The sequence below is a fragment of the Notothenia coriiceps genome, unplaced genomic scaffold (genome assembly GCF_000735185.1).
Source record: "Notothenia coriiceps isolate Sejong01 unplaced genomic scaffold, NC01 NC01_scaffold00004100, whole genome shotgun sequence".
In the NCBI taxonomy this organism is placed as follows: Eukaryota; Metazoa; Chordata; class Actinopteri; order Perciformes; family Nototheniidae; genus Notothenia; species Notothenia coriiceps.
This window is the reverse complement of record NW_011336801.1, coordinates 336225-358911: the sequence shown is the minus strand read 5'-3', so window position 1 is coordinate 358911 and position 22687 is coordinate 336225. Positions and strand designations below refer to the sequence as shown.

Below are 22687 nucleotides of genomic sequence, written 5' to 3'. Positions count from 1 at the left end.
AGAAAATGATCCTCATCCCAGCCTGCCTCCTCCGTGGCTCTGACACAGGTAAGGGAACCTCCAGACTTTGCCAAGTCCCACGCAGAAGCCCACACAGGTGAGCAGGTACTGGGCTTTGTTGTCCCATTTGGGCCTGTCCCCTGCCTCCTCCTTCTCCATCCTCTCCAGGTCCGCATGAGACGGGATTCGGTCATCAAGACCAGGATTTGGGAGAACCAGCCTCATGGTGTTTGTCGAATTAATCCAAAATGCCTGACAGCCTTCAAAGCTGAGTGATTCTCAGTACTACTGACTAACTAAGAACACAGAAGTTTCGTGGGACTTGCAGAATCTGTTCATCTCATCTACCATCTGTGGAGCATGGGTTTTAACATCATAAAATATTCCATCCTATCAGAGGAGAATGAGGTGGTCATTTTGACACAAACACATCTAGGGGGAGTTTGCATCCTTTAATGCAATTGTGGAAACTGCAAGGACCATTACCTCACACCACAACACATGTTGCTCTCATCTTCAACTGGATTACCACCCTTTCTTTAAATTAACTGCATGGCCATTCTGAACTGTACTGCAGAACGTTACAGAGAAACAGATAAGAAATTATACTGCTGGAAGTTCGGGGGGTCAGGTTGCCTCTGAACTTTGTTCTTTATTTTACAACTGGCCAATAACTTTCAGTTAGATGCGCATTATTATGATAGGAAGCTGATTGTCTCTGTACGATTGTTAAAAAACTAGATTTCCTGCACTCCAGTGGTAGCACAGGGGTAATGTCCTCTGATTCCCCACTTAGAGATTTAATGACATGTTACAGGATGTTTGCAACCTACCATCCATCCAACAAGCCCCTTAAACGCATGGCTTCCTCCTGTTAAATGCATTTACTTCATGACACCGCTTGTTGTAACTGCTTTCTGTTAGCGTTTTATTTCTTCTAGTCCGTTTCATCACATCCTATGTTTTCATTTAAGTGTGTATGTTTGTTTGTAAGCTTGTTCGAAATGTTTGAATTTCAAAGTGTATTTAAAAGGGACTTATTTTATGCATTACATTTATTCAGCTTCATCTTTTAGTGTATTTAATTTTTTTCCATGCGTGTGTTTAATTTCCTATATTACTTTCCTTTTATTCTAAATTTCTATCCCTCTTTAGATGTCCCTATAAATGTATCATTAATGATATTGTTATTGATATTATTTATTTATGTTTAATTATTATTCGTATTATTATTATTATTTTAGAAACTACTTTTTTTATACAATAAATGAGAGATACTGTTGCACATCAGTACACAAGCTACCTCCTATTCACTATCAACAATACTGTATATTTTATTTGATTATTTCAAGTACTTTGCAATAGTATACTGCACGTATTTTTTTTATCCAGATTTCATGTAAATACTTTCTTGTATAATAGTTTCACTCGTTTTTATTTAATTTTTTTTTTTTTTTTCTTAAATGTTATCTTCTTTATCTATGCTTATGTAGCACCATTTACACCAGTACGAATTCCTCGTATGTGTCAACCTACAGTATAAATAAATAAACCAGTAAACCAGTTTCTGATTCCGATTACTGTATAACTTGCATTTACGCCTCTTGGCCACTAGAGTTCGGCATTTGTCAAGACTGCAGTTTAACCTATGAGTTTAACATGCACCAAAAAGGAACATATTTATTTATCCCTGTATTCATCTGATCTGGACTTGTAGTGTTGGACTCTGTTGTGAGCGTACACCAAACCAAACACATCTACTTTATTTGTTAATTTATTAAATTTTAAGCTTAAGATTTTCCCTTTTCTTTAATCTAATGTTGCACTAACACAGCAGTAGGTCCTTATTGTCCCTTAATTTGTTAAATGATTTATAAATATATTCATTTTTTGAAAGGATTAGTGCAGTTCATTTTCATATAGGAAGCCACTGCTAAGCCGGAGACAGTGATCTGAAGGGAGGGGGGAAGTGAGGCAGAGAGGAAAATAGATATGGGTTGTGGGGGGGAGGAGGGGGGTGGATTTAGTGTGACTCAGACAGACAGCAGACCGGCTGTCCCAGGCTGCGCTGATCCTTCACTCTCCGGCCGGCTGCAGTCCGCCTGCTGCCTCACTCTATCACCGGACACCTGCCTCTCCGAGAGTAACAGAGAAACATCCCAGCAAAGCAAGAGGAGCAAAGCGAGACAGCCAGGACACACAACCGGTTTCTAGTGCCACTTTTTCGGCTTCCAGCACCCCCCCTCCCTCCCCTCTCCTCCTCCCTCAGGAGCGCGCTTGGAGACCCGGGTTTGTTGTCGTTACCGGGAGAGGAGCGCTCAGCGACCCTAGCCTCACACCGCGCTGCCTCCCCTCAGAGGAGATACTTGCATGGATGCACCATGGCCACGTTTGTCTGCAGGGTTCAGTTTCTAGATGACACCGATCCGTTCAACAGCACCAACTTCCCAGAACCGACGAGACCGCCGCTGTACACCTTCAGTGAGGACATCCCGCTCATCAACCAGCTAGCAGGCATCCACCGGCTCCTCAGGGCTCCACACAAGGTAGGGTTACCATCAAATCATCTGAAACGTAATGTATGTTGCCGAATTAATCCCATAGTAGGATGCTGTTGTTATAAAGCCAAAAAAACACTGGAAACAACCAAAATAGCACAACATTCATATTCATTATTATTACATTGTTTTCCTCTTTATATTCTAACATAGGCCTACAGGTTCAAATCAGGGCTGCATGAGGTTGTTTTGAATGCTGTTTTTACTTTAAGCCTTCTTCAAATAAACTTCAATACCCTCCATTCAGAGGCTATTTTGAGAACACAAGCAAGCACAAGTGATTGGCTCTCCAGCCTGAGGACTCGAACAGGGTTGCAAAAGTTTTCCTTGAAGCCCACAGCAACATTACACATGGGTTTAGTTTGTTTTGGACTCGATATTCAGATTGATTCCAGTGTTGGCAAAGACTGACAATCCACCAGCCCTAAACAGACTCCTAATTTAATAATAAGGATGCATTCTTGTCTTAAAATACATCTTTCTTTGTTCTGAATATTTGCAGTGTCACAGAGACAGGTGTGTAATGGCATCAGTGAAACCAGATCCATGTGACAGTCAGTGAAAGCTGTTTCCCAGCCAAAAGCATGAATCACAGAGGATCAGATTTAGTGGCGAGTCAGATTATAATTGTATTATAGTACCCTGATAGAAAGTGTCTGAATTTCAGTAATAAAAGCAACAATGAACAACAACACACATTCCTTACTTATGAGACTAGGTCACAGAAACACACAGAGAGGTAAAGCAGATGCTGAGCTTTTTTTTATTCTTCATTTGCCATAAAATTCAAGCTGAAAACATTGAATTAAAAATAAAAGTGAGACACCAATAGAAAAAAGAGAGGTCCTCTTCTGGCTCACAACCCTGACAGCAAACCAGCGTTCGACAGCAGAGTGGTTTTCCAGACCAAATAGATATTTTGCTGCCCCATCTTTAAAAGCCACGAAACAAATGAAAAATGGCCCACAGCACAGAAAAGCTTATGATTACAACCTCCACACAGACAGATGGCACAGCCCGCATTCGTGTTTGCTATTTGGTTCACATCAGAAGGAGGACTGTGCGCAATGGCAACTGGATATTGTGCTCAGATTATAGGGATGAAACTGAACGGTTGCAAATCTGCCCGTCAAACTGTCCGCATTTAAACCTTGGTGTTACAATATTATTGGAAAATGTCAAAGCTTGCAAAAGGGACAATTTCCTTTTGGTCTTTCTTTGTTAAAGCAGATTTGGTCTTAACTTTCTGTGCTCTTCTCTGAGAAAAGCCTACTGTATGATTATGTTGAGATGGTGGAGCTCTGCATTTAAAGTATAGGTCACTTGTCCCAGAATTCCTGCGGCCATGGCCTGGATCCCTGCGACACTTTGTTCTCCTCACTTTGGCTGCTGTGGTTTTCCTGACCTCTTCCTCCAGCTCCTCTTCCACCTCCCTGACCATCCGCCCGTTTGTAGACTCAAATACAAACACACACACGGTTAGGCTAACGTGCCAGGGCTAAATCAGTCACTTCATGATGATTCACAATCATCACTTTCCTGTTAAACCTAAATTTATAATATGAGGCCAAACAAAGTTCATCGAATTTGAACTTTCGAATGTTAAAGATGATATCAAGTAAAGATTTTTGAGTTAAATTTAGCCTCAACATCAGCAGTAAAAAAACTCCCATTTCCCTCAAAAACAACAAAGCACACTTAACAGCTCAGCTAGTATTTCATTAGCCTACCTAAGGGTTCCCATTAAAGCAAAACTGGGAGATTTAATAGCTGTGTAGCACCCACCCTCCTGCACGCTCTTCAAACGGCCGTATCATCTATTGCTCTGATTCTGACACAAAAACAGTTCCTAAAAACTTGTTGGAGTTACGTAAGGTTATTGTTAAGTGTTGACCCAGCGTGATCGCCAGCAGGCTCAGTGTTGTTTCAACGTGATAGTAATTACTCCCCTACCCCCACTTTGTTCTCTTTGCCTCGCTCTTTGGGGAGAATTTGATTAAATGAGTGTAAAGTATACTAGCCACTAAGTGTTCCCTTGGCCCAGCCCAGAGTGTGAAGAGCTTGCGGTTCCTTCTGGAGCCACCTCTCAGCCGGCTCCGTCCAGCATGATGTGTTTTGTTTTGATATTACTGCTATTACCCACGCAAAGTGTTTTAGGAACGAGACACCCTTTGGAAGGGGAGCTGTTAACATATTGGGTTTCTGAGTGGTCTCACTTCTCGCTGTCCAAGCAGTATTTCTACGATTGAGTAACGTGTCTAGATAAAGCTGAGCAGCAAAAAAAAAGCAGGGACAAGGTGTTGACACGTGTAAGACACAAATGGGGGATTTTCAGAGAAGGCCTCATTTAGGGATCATACAGACTCTTAATTATTAGTGGATAGAAAATGCTGAATAATGCTAGATGATTGAGCACAAGAAATGCTTTTGTCTTGTGCTGCATACAAAGCAGGGCAGTAGGCCAGGGCATGATTAACTCTCCTACTTTTTTTACCCAGTCTATCCCCCCTCCCCTATTGACACGAAATGTCTGAATAACAATGGAATTGCACTAGGGTTCAATAGGTGGTGATACGGGCGTTAGACTTTACATTTGAACCCTAAAACATGTTAAAGTGGTGCTAGAAGGCAAGATTTTAATGATGGCAAAGTTGGCTTGATAAATAATGACGGTGAGGTTGCAGATTGTACCAACTGAATACCTCTTTGCCCACCCCCTCCCTTTCTAAGCCTGCAGAGAATATACGGGTCATAAGGTAATATAAAACATTTAATAAAATATTACATTTCTTCCAATAGATACTCCAAATTCTACACACTGCTTCTTTTAATTTTAATTTGCCATCATTAAAACGAAACGTAATCCTATCAGTCCGGGATGTACTTTGTATTCAATGCTAACGAGCACATGTTAGCATGCATACAGACAAAAGTAAGATAACAAACTTGTCAAATGTTAAACATATCAACCTATTGTCAATTTGATCATCTTGTCATTAGCTTTTTAGTAAAGGTAAAAGTCCACTCAAGGTCCAGTTATCTTTTTTACTTATCTGTCAGCCTCATTTCACAAGCATCTTCCTGATTTATAACTATCAACACAATGTCACAGTGGTCTATCTTGGAAAACATGACCATGACAGTCTTTTTTATTTGTCTGAATGACTGAATTTGGATCAGGGAGCTGCACTTTTGCTTTGCGGATTATCTTTTTGGCACACATGGATTAATGTTGTTTTGAGGGGAAACTGGAGCAGAACCCAGAGTCACCTCTTTTAATTATGCCACATATTTCCTTGCTCTGAGCTTGGGATTACTTAAAGAAATTATTATCTCCTTTGCAACACTTTGGCATTGGCAGTGACCGTCACCCCCCTTTCAAACTCCCAGCCTTTGCGGACGCACCCACCCTTGAGCTCTTGTGCGCATGCTGCCTCAGTGCAGAGTAAATATAGCAAGGTTATATTTATGCTGTGAGTCCATCCGACAGTCCGTCTCACTGTTTCCCAGTGAGAAGGAGGGACAGACGGAGGGCAGCAGCAGGTCTTATGATCTGTGGTCGCTGCTGGTCAGGGAGTGTCGTCATGCAGCTCGCCCCAGACAGCCATGGGGCGTTTGGCAGCACACCAGAGGCTAGGTTAATCCTACCCATAATATAAAGGTGCTAAATGCTAACTCAAATCCTGACAGTGATCTCATTCACCTATTCATATATCAGCAGCTTTGACAATAAGTCGCAAAGCTCTTTGTAACAATAAAGAAGTGATGCATGTTACTTTTCATGAGTTGTAGCTTGAATGGCTGCTTGCACCTGCTATCAACATGTGACCATACCCATAAACATCAATGCCAGTGGTGTGCAGATATATTACTGTGCACCTGGCCTCAAACTCAGCATGGTTTCTCATTACACAGCATAGCGGCTTGATTCTGATGAAGGCTATTCTGCATTGCTTTCTTAGATCATGCATTTGCAGATGGCAAGATTGGTCAGTTTTAGAGCACTTACTAAAAAGAATTTGCCAAGTGCATGAATGTAGGCATGTCAATAAAGTAAGTAGGAATGACTAAAGAGAACTATATGTTCTGGAGCTTCAAGCTCATTATTTAAGTGTTATTTTATCGGCTGGTATTGAAACGCACGTAAACCTTTCTTTATTTCAGTGTTTCCCTCTGGTTTTGGTTTCATGTTTTGCTGCCTTTATTGCTTTGTTTCTACTACTGTACTTAATTCCTTTTACAGCTTTGTAATGCTGAAAGCAGAGCCGCACCACATTGGCTCGCCCACTTCTCATGGGCCACTGTACACACTTTTTTTGAAATCCATACCCCGTAAAGTTGCTTTATTTTACAGGCTCAAGTTGTTTCAAAAAAGGGTGTGAAACACATGCAGAGACATACTGTAGTGAAGGACTATTAAAAATAGTGAGCCCTGAGACCTTTTTCATTCCTGTGGGTGGTTCATGTACGCACATCACAGCATGGCCAGGGAAATTTCACATGCCATCATGTACTATATGTCAGAGCGCTCAATCATATTTTCCATTGCTATTTTAGGTATGAAAGCCAATTTTTAAGTTGGCCCTCAGTTTTGTTTGATGAAATCCAATACCCTGTATCAAGTCTATACTGTATCTGTCATCAGGACTTGTATTCCAAATATATTTTCATTTTTTTCCATAGCTTGATGACTGCACGCTACAGCTCTCCCACAATGGCACCTATCTGGATCTGGAGTCATCTCTGGCTGAGCAAAAGGACGAGCTGGAAGGCTTTCATCAGGACGACACAGGGTGAGACTGATTCACAGTTTGAAACTCAACATCACTCTTCACTGTTCAAAACATTTGAGATAAAGTAATGACCCCCCGCCCCCTAGCCTTTACTCTCCCCCACACAAACACACATGTCTCTTCTTAGTTTCTAAATTTGTATAAAATGGAAGGAATCACAACTGCTGGATATGAATTTCTTGGAACCACAAGTTCATGGAAAGTATGAAACACTGTGGAAAGCAGGACAGATGTGCCCTCTCTTTCACAGCTACGGCTCTCTCTCTGTGTTTTTGTTTTACAATAACTCATAATTTATCGACGTTGTGACAAAATATCACAAACCTGTCAACTGTAGAACAACTTGACCACTTGGTAACAGTGGGTCTCATATATTAGTCTCTTGCTGGATTTTTACCAGCAGAAGTTCTGGAGTCTCTCTTTCGGTCAACAAGATAAATGGAAAATAGAGATCTGCTACTAGGGCTCATAATTTCCACCTCAAAAAGTGTTGGTAGTGAGCAATCTAGATGGTGACACACATTGTATTGTGATCAATAGGTTTGGTAGAGATTGTGACCCAAATAATATGGCAGCCAAACTTAAATGTGACCTTTTCTGTGTGAAAGGTGTCTTTGTAGTCATCAACATCTTTTCAGGGTTTGTCATTTATTTCCATGTTATGCTAATTCGTTCTTCTACTTCAATACATTGCATAAGTAATATTTTAGGCTACTTTTTTATTCTACTATAGGCCTACTTATTAAGTTTTAGTTACTAAATCCTTTGAAAACTTAAATTATTAATACACATTTAAAAGTCAGATTCAACATTGTTTTGTGCTCTATGGATGTATTGATACTTGTATTCGTTTCGACAGGGCTTTTAACTCTGACATAGTATTTCTAGAATGTTTTATTATTGCATCTTTACTAATGTAGATTATCTTCCTCTACCACAGCTTGCTGTCTTTATTATCAAATGTCAGTGAATAAGGGCAAACTGACCGTGGATCTGCTATTATGGAGAATGATCCAATCAGATTAGATTTGGGCATCTTTTTGCGCACATTGTCAACGCAGACGTGAAGGCTGTTTGATACCTCATCAATTTGTATTAATGTTCAAAAAGGGAACCGTTTAAGAACAGTTACAGGTCATGACCGATGTACAGTAAGTAACCGAAAAATAATCCCTGCATTTGTTTGCAATTGTAAATAATGTTATTGTAAAATAAATGTAGCCAGTAATAACGGTAAAGCTAACAGCACACATTGTAGCTAACCTAGTTAGCGCAGTTAGCTAAATTAGCTTCTATTAGTTTCCGTATTTCATTTTAACATTACATGACCAGCAAGCAAGTTAACTAAGCCATCCATTACGTTGAAAATAAACCAACAGGTACGTGTACCATAATTTAAACTACTAGTATATAGCATCATAACTTTAGTGTTTGCTAGCTAACTGTTATGCAAATCCAGCCGTTTAAAAACGAGCCTGTGCGTTTTAACAACAGGTGTTGTTACTTTAGCTTATTAGCACAACAACCAGTTGTGAATTAATTAAACAATCTTTAGTTCCTAGTATCAAAACAGTAGCACTGTGTTTAATGCTGCTGTTGGGAAGTCCTTTGCAGTGTATTTATTTTTCCTAGGCCAAAATAGCTGGGTTGTTATTTGTGTCTGTGTGTGGTTGTTGCCATGTGTACATGTCATGAAGTTGTTTATCAGTGTTTATATACAGTCTATGGTGTGTACCTGGTAAACCCTGTGACAGATTATGGACAGGTGTATAAAGACCTGTGTGTGTGTTTGTGGGAACTGGCTGTATAGGACAGGCCTATCTATCATCTAACCAAGGTCATACTGCACTGACAGTAGGAAATGAATCATCATTGGCTGAAGTTTGAACCTTTCTTGGCAAAGGCGGATGATAGACGCTTCTGACAATGCCTGTCTTATCCATCCTGTTGGATGTACACTGTGTGTGTAGTGTGTCACAAATGAATACGTTAACAGTCAAATTCAGTATCTCAGCCTCACACTACATATTTCACTTTTAAATCACGCAGTTCTCATTGTATTTTGAAACATTTGCATATTAGTTTTAAATTATGGGATTGACTGCATGTGTCTTTTATTCAGCAGTGTACTGTACTGTAGACACACAGTGTTTCCCCTACCATTGTCGGTAGGGTGCCAACGGAGCCCCGCCCCCCCTGAAATTCAAGGTGTTTTTTTATTTGTATTTGTTTTAATAAAGCATATTTATAGCACCAAATTGCAACTAATCTATCTACTGTCACTTTTGACAATGAACATGTGCCCTTTTATTAAATAAACTAAACACTTTCATTTTAAGTTATGAGTTTAGTGTTTTTGACCCTAAGAAACATGATGCATTAATCAATAACAATAATCCACAGCTCCTCTCTCTGCTCGAGAGGATTTAAAAAAATAAAATATCCCAACAACACACCCCAAAGCAGTAAACCTAGGGGAAACACTGGACACATGTATTTAAATTATATATAATTAAGGCTAAGGCTATTGTTCTGCTTTTTATGGGCAAACCTGAACTGACATTGAAAATAGCCTTTCACTGAGTGTTACACAGAGTAGTGTGATATAAAAGGATTTTCACCCAGAATTTTTTCCCACGCATCAAAAATGTGTTGTGATTCCACTTGTGGCAGGACACTGCTCACCACAGTTGACAGTAAACAAGGTCCTCTGGTGACGAGGACAGCTCAAGAGCCAGCTCTCACTAAAGAAAAAGATAAATTGGGAGGAAACTGCTGTAGATGACGATGCTGGCTAACCAAAGTCTGTCAAACATGTAAAATAAAATGAATCCTATCCCTCGCATCCCACTAGCATTTTTAATCCAAAACATCCTTTTTAATAATCATAGTAATATAGCCTGTCATTCTTACCCACTACTTTATCAAACAGCTTCAGCAAATGAGTCTGCAAGAAAAACACAGATTTATCAGCATCTCGGCAGATCGTGATAACATTTTGCTCTATTTCCGAGCAAAGCTGATAACGCAGCTTAACAGGAGGATAGGAGGCCAGCTGGTCTCTTGTTTGGGTGTGTGTTATCCCCATTGCATGTTATGCATGATGGTTGTATTGCAGCTGTGTGTGTTATCAGAGCAGTGCTTTCCCTGCTTGGATTGAATGTTATCACCGTGTTAGTGATGGAAGTTAGCGATTAGCTCCTGAAGACTGGAAAGATTGAGTTTGAGGTGCTCTCAAAATACCATCATGCATTACTTTAATTTTTGTGTGCTCATTTTGTTTTCCCACTGGAAATATGCTGTGTATGAATGTGTGCTGGCCATGATGGCACGCTGGTGTGTGTGTGTGTGTGTGTGTGTGTGTGTGTGTGTGTGTGTGTGTGTGTGTGTGTGTGTGTGTGTGTGTGTGTGTTGCGTCTGCTCCTGCACTTTTGCTGTCTGTCCTCGAGGCTCAGATGTGTATCAGTATAGGGGTACAAGTTCTATTCAGGCAACTGTTTGTCTGCACCATTCCCGTCATGCCATCATTAAACAGAAAGTATATTTTCCTTAAAGTAGTAGCCAAGGGTTTAGATAGTGTCTCGTCGTTTTCCAATAGCGTTTCACTTGTTGCAGGATATTCTTCCCTATAATTAAGTGTAAATAAATCATGAACAAGGCAGATCACTCCACTACTGCCAGACAAATCCCTTATTTGACCCACATGAGATGTACTCTAAGTCAAATGATTTTGTAGAAACGAGACAAAATACCCGGTTGCTTTCATAAAGATATGTTTTCTTCTTTCGTTGTCAGGTCCAGAGGGAAGAAGCACAGTGTTGTTCTACGGACCCAGCTGACTGTCCGTGTCCATGCCTGCATTGGTGAGTGTGTTTGACATGTTTATGTATGTGTTTAACATCGGTCCCCCCCAGTGGACACACACACACACCCCGCCACACACATCAGCAGGTCTAAGAACATACTGTACTGCACGCTTGGATGGCTGTCCAGGGGTTTACACGTGGTGCATTCTGGGTCAGACCCGGGACCTCCCACTCAGAGGCAGGTTTGACTGGTGTTTGAAAATTCTCCAAAATTCGACATGGTATTGTGATCACGTCAGTAATTGCATTACACATGTGTGATGGGAGCTTTTATAGAGAGAACAAAATATTAATAATAAAACAAATTTGATTGTGTAACTTTAGGATTGTTTTCTTGCCTACTGGCTTATTACAGTACTTCTATATAAATAAGAACATAATGTACTGAGAGCTCATGGATGATTTTGATGTCTGTTGTTCTCATTACATTCATCTAAGTTCACCAACATCCCGTCATTTAAGAAGCGATGTATTCCTTTTTCTTTCTGCAGCCCCCTCCTCTGAATCAGCCCACACTTTGTCAGTGCTCAACCGTTTCCTCCATGACTTGTCTGCATGGTCCACATTCTCCATGCCAGTGATAGCAGCGCTAATTCTGTCGACTAGAATCAGTACCACGGATTGGTGGAGAATGTCATAAGGTTAAAGGTCACTAGGGCTGTGACTAATAATGTTATGTAAAGAAACACGTGTACAGGAATTGTTTTCATCATTTTTTCAATTTTAAATGTTGACATAACAGTTCAGTTGTTACATAAAAAATAAAAATAGATGGTTCTGCATTATCAACAGTCCCTTTTTAGGAGATATTATTGCAACATACTGTAAATAGCAGTTTGCATTAACCCAATTCTCGGGACATGAACCCCTGAACCTGCCCCATATTTGCCTGTTTTAGTTGATTGCTTTGGACATATGGCCCCTGTTGTTTCTAGAATGAGTGATCTCTTGAGTCTCACAGACGGGCTCTACCCTTTCTGAGAGGAGAAAACCTGACCCAAACTGCAGCCACATGCTTATTCAAATATATTTACATATGTGTGCCCTACACAAAATGGCAGAGTGAATTAAGCAGGAAGAGGTTGTGTAATACAAGTCTTTCTCTCACACTCGTGCCCATATAATACACACACCCACGCTCAAACACACACAAACAAGCTCTTATGAGGGATCTTCCCATGGCTCATCTTGGTTTTACGAAAAAAAAAAAAAAACCGAGCCGGGCTATATTTGCTTGCCTTGGCATAATTTGAGCACAACTTTTAATGGAGAAATAGCTGCATCATCATCCCCATGAGACATGCCTTTTCTTTTGATGGGTACGAGTAAAACCTTTGCCCTGTGCCAAGGCTTGATGAAAGAGTTTGCCCGATATATCGCCCGCAATCCAGATTTCCTCGTGCATGGCACAGATGCTGAGAAGCAAACCAGATCCTGACTGGAGTTGATACTCTGGAGTGTAATTCTGCTGCATTAGAGAGACGTATAATCAGACAGTGTGAGCGAGTCCCTTCTTAGTGTTGCTTCATCGAGTCAGTTCTGCTATCCACTCATCTGGCCGTTTAGCGCTCTCTAATCCTTCAGGGCGTTGACCTTCAGCCTGAGTGGTGGTCAGCATACTATCCACTAAATGAAAAGTCTGTCACTATGAAGGATACCAATTGCTTTTAGAATCAAGTCTCTTTTACTCACAAAAAGTTGGTCAGTAAAGACTGGATTGCTGATTGTGCTACATATGATCATGTTTTTGTTGACTTGATTGAAATCCAGGAATGAATCGTTTCCTTACAGATCTTCCTAATCTTGTCGTGTTCATCAGTCTCCAGGTTTGATTGACAAGGATCAGGATCTGATTGTCAAATGAAGGTCAAATGTCAAGCAGATCTTAGGGCTTGTGTCTTCAGTTGTTTATTGATCTCCTTTCAGGGCCACGAGGTTGAACAAAAAGAGTGAGAAACACCGCTCTCCTTGGCATGTCTTGGCTTCACTGCTAACAGAAAGATCATTCAGGCTGGCCAGCTTGGGATTACTGATGCTCTGTGATGCGTGTATGTGTGATTGAGGGTGTGATAATGTGTGTGACTTAATTAGTTTTTATGTTGGACATGAAAAAGGGAACACATGCGCATGGTCAGCATTGCTCAACAGTATCTGTCCTGGAGAGGCGTTCATGGCACTTTAATGATCCAGCTCTTCTTAGTACTCACTGCATTTAGACCTACTAGGAGAATGGGGTCAATTCAAAAGGATAATATCTCCTTGTATGCAGTCCTCAGTGTCCTCATGTCTGATTCCTCGCCTTTTCTCAGTTGTTCCCGTGGTCTGCAATCTTCTTAGAGTGGCATTCAGAAGCCCTTGTTTAAGGGTTAATTTTAGCAGTCTCCATTTGCAGCAGAGTTGTTTCGAGGGGGGGTGGTTCAGGCGGTGAATTGCAGGTGTTATCTTTAGAAAGTGTTGACAGCACAGAAACATGCGAGGAAGACAACATGGTGCCGAACCTTTTCTCATTAAATGTGAGAGTTACAGGAAGTGAGAAGGGTAACAAAGGTGTTGATTGAGGTAGATGGAGGATAGTTGGAAGGAGTAATGCACCACGTGTTGTGAACTCGTATCAAGTTCTTCTTCAGAAAACATGACATGTACTAAGCAATGACTTTATGTAGCAAGACCCAACAGCCTACTGTCCCGTCGGCACCATCAGTTGCACCTGGAGGCGTCGGTGCTCATCACATCCCACGAGCGTCAAAACAATGATCTATTAGGGGTGTGAATTGTTCCGGTGTTTGTTATATCTGTCTTCCTTAGAGCAAGCATGACTTTGATCTAGTGGGTTCACTAACAATGTTATTAAACTGTTGCCTTTTCAATCCACTTAGTAACAATAGCATTTCTTTTGAGGTGTGTTTTCTGAACATTCTGGTGAATTTAGTTTTATTATTAAATGTCTTTACGCTCTTTTTTGTTCTCCACCACCTCCACTATGTTGACCACAGCGTTGCTTACTTTATTTGTCAAAAAGTTGCCATGAAGCTTAAGTTACATAATGTTATGTAATATTCACTTTTGCTTTAGTGCTTCTACTTTTTTCCTGATCCTTAGCTTTCACCAAAGTTAGCAAAACATAAAACAACAATGATGAAACTCTATATAAAGCTGCACTGGCTGAGTACAAACTGTACTTTTCTCCAAGCTTTTCTTTCCCATGTGGCCCCATTTCCCAGCCTCCCATGAATTGAAAGAATATGCAGTAATTAAATACAGTTTAAGTGATTAAATAAAGAGAGGGTATGCTATCTGACAGGTAAAGCTCCCTGCAATGATTTGTACAGCAGGTGAAACAAAAGAGTTGGAGTGCAGAACAAAAGACCTGGCATGTGTTTTGGCGCCTGTTCAATCCCTTGGCACTTGCTTCTGGAATTTAGCCCTTATTCCAGAAATGTGGCTCCTTTACCGCTGGATTTCTGTGCCCCAATTATCCGTCTCTAATCACCCCCCGCAGTATTGTAAAGGAGAGGCAGGGGTCGGAGGTGGAGTGAAAATTGAGTTGCTTTGATTTTCTCTCGTTGAGCTGTTGCACAAATTAGCAACTTGTCGAAAGATTGTGTTTCATCTGTGGCTATTTCCCACCTTTAGTTACTTACTCTTGCTTTGATTTGATTTTTCAAAAAGAAACAGTGTAATAATAGGCCTCTAGTACAAAAACAAAGGTTTATATTCACTGTATTTATACATTGTAAGGATATATTTTAAGGATTTGATAGCTCTAGTGAGTTACACAAATGAAAACCTCTATAAATATCAGCTTACTTGCATGGTGGTCTCTCGTAAAATAAGCAGTAGTCTCTTTTCAGTGTTGCTTCCCCGGTGGGGGTGCGGTGTTAGTGACAGCAGTCTGGGCTAGGGATGCTGCAGAAAGAGAGGACTACAGCTGGTTCCAGCAGTGATTTCCTGTGTGCGTTTCCCCCGCTGTGGGAGATAAGGCCTGGTGATGGCGTGGTGTGGCAGGGAGATAATGCTTGGTGACGGGTAAGCTGTGAGGGGACAGCGGTATTGGACATCTGAGGCAAACTCTACTCACATCATATGGTTTTCTTGACACGCTACTCTCCGATATCTGTGCCAATATGTTCTAACCTTTCATCTAGCATCACTTTACTTACTAGTTTCACTCAGAGCTGCACAATTTAGAAATGTTTCTTTTGACTGATATTGCAATAGAGACAGGATCACAATATTGGAGGGGTTGATCATTTTTTAATCATCATTTCCATTATAATTGAAGATATATTAAAGGTGGGGTAGAGCTTCGTGACCACAGAGCATGTGAACGTTGTGATCAGCTGTTTTAGCGCAGTGCTGCTGTACAGGCCGACGTTAACAGCAGCCCCGTCTGTGCACACGGAAACCGACTCTGTCGTCCGGTGATCTAACCGCCTTCTGGAAAAGCTTCACAAGTACGTCGGTACGCAAATGCGCTTTGTGACACAAGTGACGGTACACATTTCAGATTGTTGCCGCGTACCTGCGTACCACTTATGTGCACCCCTGCATATATACTTATAGGGACATATATATACATATTACATATTAGATATTAGATATATTAACATGGGTGTGCGGAAACAGTGTTTAGCCTTTAACAAATACTGTGGTTTCTGCGATTTGAATACCAGTCCATGTTGTGATTTTGATAACATGTAGAATCATTGCAGCCCTAATACTCTCCACTTCTGTTCTTTAACCCCTGCAACCTTTTTATTTTCCTGGCATGCCCCTGCTTTCTAAATCTATATTTACTCTATTTAGCTTCACAGACTGTTTTTGCCTCTTTGGCTCATAGAGTTGTACCTTTTAATCTCTCAGTGTGCACGTTGTGTGGCTCAACAAGGATATTTTGCCAAGCTTATTAATTGTTGACCAGTTAAACCTTTTCACCATCTCATCATTACCTGAAATCAGCAGTCATGCATTCAGAATACAGGACACGCTGCTCTGTTTTCATCTGTTTCCCAGAGAGAACGAAGGAATGAGAAAATCTCTTAAATAGTTTCCCCTGTACCCTCACCAGCAGCTGAGAACATTGCGCCCACATGAGTCATGGCTAAGTTACTGCTGCGGGAGATGGAGAGATGGCTGATGAGGCATTAGGGATGGAGGAGCAGTGGAAGTGGTGAAAAAACTTTATAGCAGTAGCTGCTGTAGCAAAACACATAACACACATCTTTCCTGCAGCTGTTCTCAATTATTCCTGCAGTAGAACTTTTCAAATTGTCTCTAACGGTACGTCCACACAGCAGCTTTAAAAAAATCTTCCAACGCTTCCAACGCTTCTGCCCATTGACTTTGAATGGGGTGACGTCACTTTGCCTCGCTTTTCGCCGAACTGCATTGTGGGGAAGCAAAACGAACATTTCCAGGATTTCCAGGATTTTCAGGATTCAAAAGTTGAGCAATGTTCAACTTTTGAAGCTGAGGTGGAAGCGTCAGCCAATCAAATCCCGTTTATGCAAATCTGACAGTACAAGAGCTAGCCAATCAAACCGCGTGCAAGCTGGGAGAGCCAGACCGCAGTTCATTTTCTATATTCCTGAAAATGGAGGAGAAATTAGTTATTGCTTAGCAAATGACCCGGTTCTTTATGACCAGTCGCTAATAACTTACCGGGATACAAACCGGAGNCGTGGAGGAGATTCATATAATGGAAAAAAATCGACTGAGACTACAAGAAACACAATATGAAGAGAATTGGGAGAAATAAATGGTCAATGTTTAAGACACAAACAAGCGACAAGGAATACGGATTGATTGAATAAGAACAACTGTTCTGACAAATGAGAACGTGAGTCCCGACATGCATTTTTTATTTTATATTATCTCTGTATTTGTATCCTTAGCTGTATTGCGTTGTTTATTTTTGTTTTGGTTGTTATGTACGTGCACAGCTGTTGTTGTAATGCTTTTATGTAATAAAAAGTGGAAAACAACCAAACACACACATGACAGAGGTATCAATTTTCTAATCCTTCATCTCCTTCTGTCCTGTGGCACGGACTGTCATTGCTCATGCCCAGTGGATCGAGTCGATTAACAATGACATCAGAAGTAAGCCTAAGAAGTGAGGGAGGAAAAGAGAGACAGGCAGAGAGCGAGTGACACAGGAAGGCAGAGGGTGAGGGGAGACCCGGGGGAAACACTGGATGCTTGTTTTACACATGCTTTTGTTTGTGGGATTGAACAATATTTCCTACAGCTTTTGTGTCACTGCCAAGGCACACNGAGGAAAAGAGAGACAGGCAGAGAGCGAGTGACACAGGAAGGCAGAGGGTGAGGGGAGACCCGGGGGAAACACTGGATGCTTGTTTTACACATGCTTTTGTTTGTGGGATTGAACAATATTTCCTACAGCTTTTGTGTCTGACTTCACAGTGCCGGAAATCAGGTCGCGCTTTATAACAATGAAATATCACAGATACAATCCAATCACATAATGTCAGCTGCATGCAACACCTGGTTAAAGATTACAAAGATTAGATGATTCAAATATTTGACAGCTTTTTTGTTTTTACAGTTAAAGGAATATTTTGCACACTAAATAACTATTTTGTCAAACTATTACAATAGCTTTCTGGAGCCCAGTGGTTGTTTTTGAGTTACCTTTCGGGGACACAACCAGGCTGGCCACTTCCCTAAGCTAAGCTAAGCTAACAGGCTGCTTTCTGTTGCTTCACATTACTGAACACACAGTTAAAGGTAGGGTAGGTAAGAATGGAGAAACCAGCTCGAGTGCGCTTCCTTACAGAGCCCCTCCTACAACACACGGACGCGCACTTGACCAATGAGGGCACGAGATAAGTTTTTGCACGAGATGGAAGGCTGACAGGCAGGTACACCATCCAGGTGGTCGTGCTTTTTACAGTGCCACGGCTTCCACAGATGACATTTTGTTATGTATTTATTGTCAAAGCATTTCATGTATTCATTGCAATCGGGATTCCATGGAATATAACAAAAAGTGTTTCAGAAGTGAATTACCTTCCCTGACTTTAAGTGTCAATCTTCTTATCTAACTCTCATCAAAAGAACATATACGATTAACTGCAAGCACAACATGCTGTCTGAAAGAGAAAATGAGAAGAAGCTGCTTTTCTGAAATTGGACATTGTTTTGGGAGCAAAAATCTATAGCATTTATATTATACTATTTAAAAACGTTATGTATTCCTAAAAAAACCAACACAATGACATACTTTATATGCAGATGTGGCAATCATCTCACCATAGTCTCATTTGTTCATGATCATTCTTGACGCTTTGAATATATATAACGTTTTTTGTAATCCCATTGTGTAAAATGAACCCAGGAAGGAGACACAATACAGTGTGAAGATATAATGATTTGTCTGGACACAGTATCGTGTCTATGGTAGTCTGTGTGAATCTTAACTGTAGCAGCTTGTTGGCTCTGACCTGTCATCAGCGTGGTAACATTGGGTGCCAGTAAGAAAAGCTGGGTGTATTTGTGTTTGTGTTGTGGGTAACTATTCCTGTGTGTGTATGTTTGTGGACACATTAAGACGTGACAGGGGATTATGAAGGGCACAGGGCACGCTCTGGTCTTTGAGTTTGTCAGGACATACTTTGTTTGTGAGCGTGTGTGTATTTTTATGTGTTTGAATGTGTGGCAGTAGGTTTCCTTCCTGAAGACATCTGCTTCTGAGCTTCCCTCGCAGCTGATGTCCTTCATCAGGGTTCAAGGTTACAGTCTGGAGATGTTTAACTGCGTGTGTCATTATACGAAAGTGCATGTAGGTATGTACTGTATATTGGTGTGTTAACTCTAAAATATTGCCGCCATTTGCTTTCATAGGGGAATCACATACAAAGTTTGTTTTCATGTTCTCCCAAGTGTTTTCATTCTCAGTGCGTTTGCATTTAGGTTCTGTTGTTGCACTGCATCAGAGTATGCTTGTGTGGGTATGTGTGTGTCATTGCTAGTGAAATCTCTGTTTATGTCCTTCGCCACTCTTTAAATCTTCTGAAATCTTACAGTGAAACCTTGGAGGTCTTCCTCTTCTTTGCTTTTTCCTCTCTGTCTGGCATACTGAGCTCATGGGGCCTCTATCGTCATCTGTGCCATCAACAGCCTCAGTACTCGCACTGTAGGCCAAGAGCAACAGACAGAAAATAGACAGTCGCTAAATAACCGAGTTATCCTCAGCAGTGTGGCCTTCGCTGCCTGCCAAACGTTCCTTTGCACTTGACATGAGGCTGAAATCATGCATTATTATCCAAACTATATTACATTATGACAGATTGATGGAGTATTTATCCTTTTAACTCCACAAGGAAATTCCACCGACAGTATATTTGCACATGGGTACTGATAAAAAATGCAAACCTTTTATAGAGACATTTTAAAGTATTGATTTTAAGGCGTCATTGAAGTTTACTCTTAGTCGTCTAAAGCAGGGGTGTCAAACTCAAATCTGGTCCGCGACCTAATTTTATGTGGCCCGCGAGTGCTTGAAAGAATATAATATACAATACAATTGGTGTAATTGTTGAATATTTACTTTCAATTATTTGCCCTAGACTTCTGCTTTCAGACATAGTTATTTCGGAAAATATTACCAGATCTGATAATAATCCAATGCAGGGACAACAATGTAATATAATACATTATTTAATATATTATTTACATGTGTATATTTATATAAATTACAACCGGCCCTTTGAGTGCAACCATAATGCTGATGTGGCCCGGGATGAAATTGAGTTTGACACCCCTGGTCTAAAGGAAAGAATAATCTGCCAGTGGTGTGAAATTCCTTGTTTAAGATGATCAGTTGGAAACAACAGTGTATTAGTTGATATAAGAAATCACGACAGGTGAAACTGCATTGGCAACAACTGGAATTGTATCATACAGTTGACTTTTTATTGGGCTGCACACACGGTGCGCTGCATGACCTGTCCACAGATTGAACTCAGTCTCTCGGCTTGTTACAGTAGAACACAACCCGCCCACCTATATTTAGCATGATACCAGCGCAGAGAGGGAAAGACTTCCTGGGATTAAATGAAGCTCTCCAGCGTGCCATTACACCAAGGGCTCCTCTCACTTCGTTATTTTAGATCACACTGAAGACCTGGTCTAAAAGCCAGCTGACTGATTGGCCCAGACAGCCGTGTGGGGTGCAACGAAATCCTCCAGAAACATAAGCCAGCGGGTATAACTGGGCTTAAATGTAAGACCACCAGCTGAGACCCTTCCCTCTCTCGCCTGACCCATAGACAGTTGTGCCGTCCTGAAAATATTACCCTTGGTTGACCTCAGTGCCTTCTTCTCTGATGAAATCATTCCGTCTGATCAGATTTACATGCATGCTGTGGGTGGAGAGGTTCCACCTTTTTATCTGTGATGTTGGTGATTAGGTTTGCCTCTTTGAATCTATTTATTTATTGTGTTCTGCCACACATTACATTATATTGCATTTCATTAAAGTGGACCTATCATGCTATATTTGAATAATATAGTGTAGGACCATACCTATATAAGGCATATTTATACTTTTTATTTTTCAAAATACCAATCAGATCATGCATTTTAGCCATTCCTCATTTCGCTCAATTTAACACTGTCTTTGCATGGGCTGATTCTGTGAGAACAGCACCATCTACAGGCCTGGCATATGTACTACAGCGTCTCCAGCACTTTCAAACGGCAATGTCCGTGGCTGCCTCCTCCTGATTGGTGGAGTTGGCCCAATAGCCGTAGCGCCACTTCTGTGACGTCATAGAAGTGTTCAAATCTGGATCAGTCTGTATCAGATCCGTTGCAGCCCCTTTTTAAGAGATTTGGGTATGGAGGAAAAGAGAGAGGGTTGTGTTTTCTGACACTTGGTGAGTTCCCTGGAACACCGGGGGGACACATATTCATGTAGAAAAGATGTACAAAAGTGCATTTTGCATGATAGGTCACCTTTAAGGAAACGATTTTATCCGAGTTGACTTAAAATCAACCATAAAACAAATGTACTTGCAGTTACATCAGCACACCGTTGAAAGTGCTACTGCATTGGCTTTAAATAAACCAAACTTTTACAGTTTCAATACGTTTTGTTTTTTAATTGGCCAAGGTGCAGATGAAACAGTTGGGTTTCTTCGTAGTATTAGAAACTGAATTTGGAAGTGAGAAAACAGGCTGTTTGATCTTTTACTTCCAAGATTGTAGAACAACATGAATTAATCGTCTGTTACCTCAAGTTATTATTATACCCTAACTTCCTCAGCAGAGAAACTACATTTTAAGATAACCTTGCAATGGCTTCAATAGTCTTCTTCATTAACCCTTTCATTCATACATGCATTTGAGTCAGTTGAATGTTTATTTAAACCTGCGATAACACATTCCTTGACCACTAGGGAGCAGTGAAAACATGCTATAAATACAGCTTAGCATGCATATGGAGAACATGTTAGCAAACAGTGGCACAATCAGAAAAATACTACACAACATTAGCATTCATTTCAAGTTGGGCCAAATCAATGTAAGTCCAACAGTCTTTTATCTCTGTGTATAGTCTTTAATAGCAAGAGATAAATATAGTATCTTGCTCTTTAGCTGCTTAATTCCCCACCATTTCCACTATTTGTTATAATCTGTTTTCCATTTGTTGATGTACAGATTGTGTACTCCAGGTTTTAAGAGCTTTTTAAAAGAACAAGCTGCTGCTGTGGCCAACAATCACGCTCTAGAATACAGAAAATGCACGAACATACTGTATGTTTATGATGCTTATGAATGACTTTAATAAGCTCATATGTTGAATGCCAAACAGATAATCACATTTTTCTTCAGAGCCTGCAGACTCTCACCTTCACACCACTATTTCTGTAACCAGGTTGACTTCAAGACACTTCTGCTGAGTTGAGCTATTGTTCAATCTCAGGGATTACGCATAGTAGTAGTAGTAGTAGTAGACTGTTGGTTCCATTTACTGAGGCCAACTAAGCAGAATTAGACTTCAATCAATTAAAGGACTTTGGGATTTAGCATGTGATATGTCGCAGCAGTTCAAATAAGTACTGTGCAGTTCTGCTGTGGATTAGGCCTGCTGTAGCCTGAGATGGCCTGTGTATTTTTTTACACACACACACACACACACACACACACCTTTTACTCTATATTCTGAAACAAATGCATTTGCTCCCTTCTTTTCCAGAGGGTTTGTTGTCCTCATAAATAGAATAATTGGATAAGTGCACAATANTGCAGTTCTGCTGTGGATTAGGCCTGCTGTAGCCTGAGATGGCCTGTGTATTTTTTTACACACACACACACACACACACACACACACACACACACACACACACACACACACACACACACACACACACACACACACACACACACACACACTTTTTACTCTATATTCTGAAACAAATGCATTTGCTCCCTTCTTTTCCAG

At 40.7% G+C, this 22687-nt stretch overlaps 1 protein-coding gene across 1 annotated transcript in view; it reads left to right on the top strand.

Annotated features, from left to right (window-relative positions):
* Positions 1 to 2381: 2381 nt before the first annotated feature.
* The window catches only part of LOC104942019 (acetoacetyl-CoA synthetase-like), a 58655-nt gene continuing 38349 nt past the window's right edge, over positions 2382 to 22687 (top strand). Inside the window, exons 1-3 of the mRNA XM_010767208.1 lie at positions 2382 to 2546; positions 7242 to 7351; positions 11147 to 11214. Coding sequence (XP_010765510.1) covers positions 2382 to 2546; positions 7242 to 7351; positions 11147 to 11214 — 343 coding nt within the window. The remainder of the gene's footprint in view (positions 2547 to 7241; positions 7352 to 11146; positions 11215 to 22687) is intronic.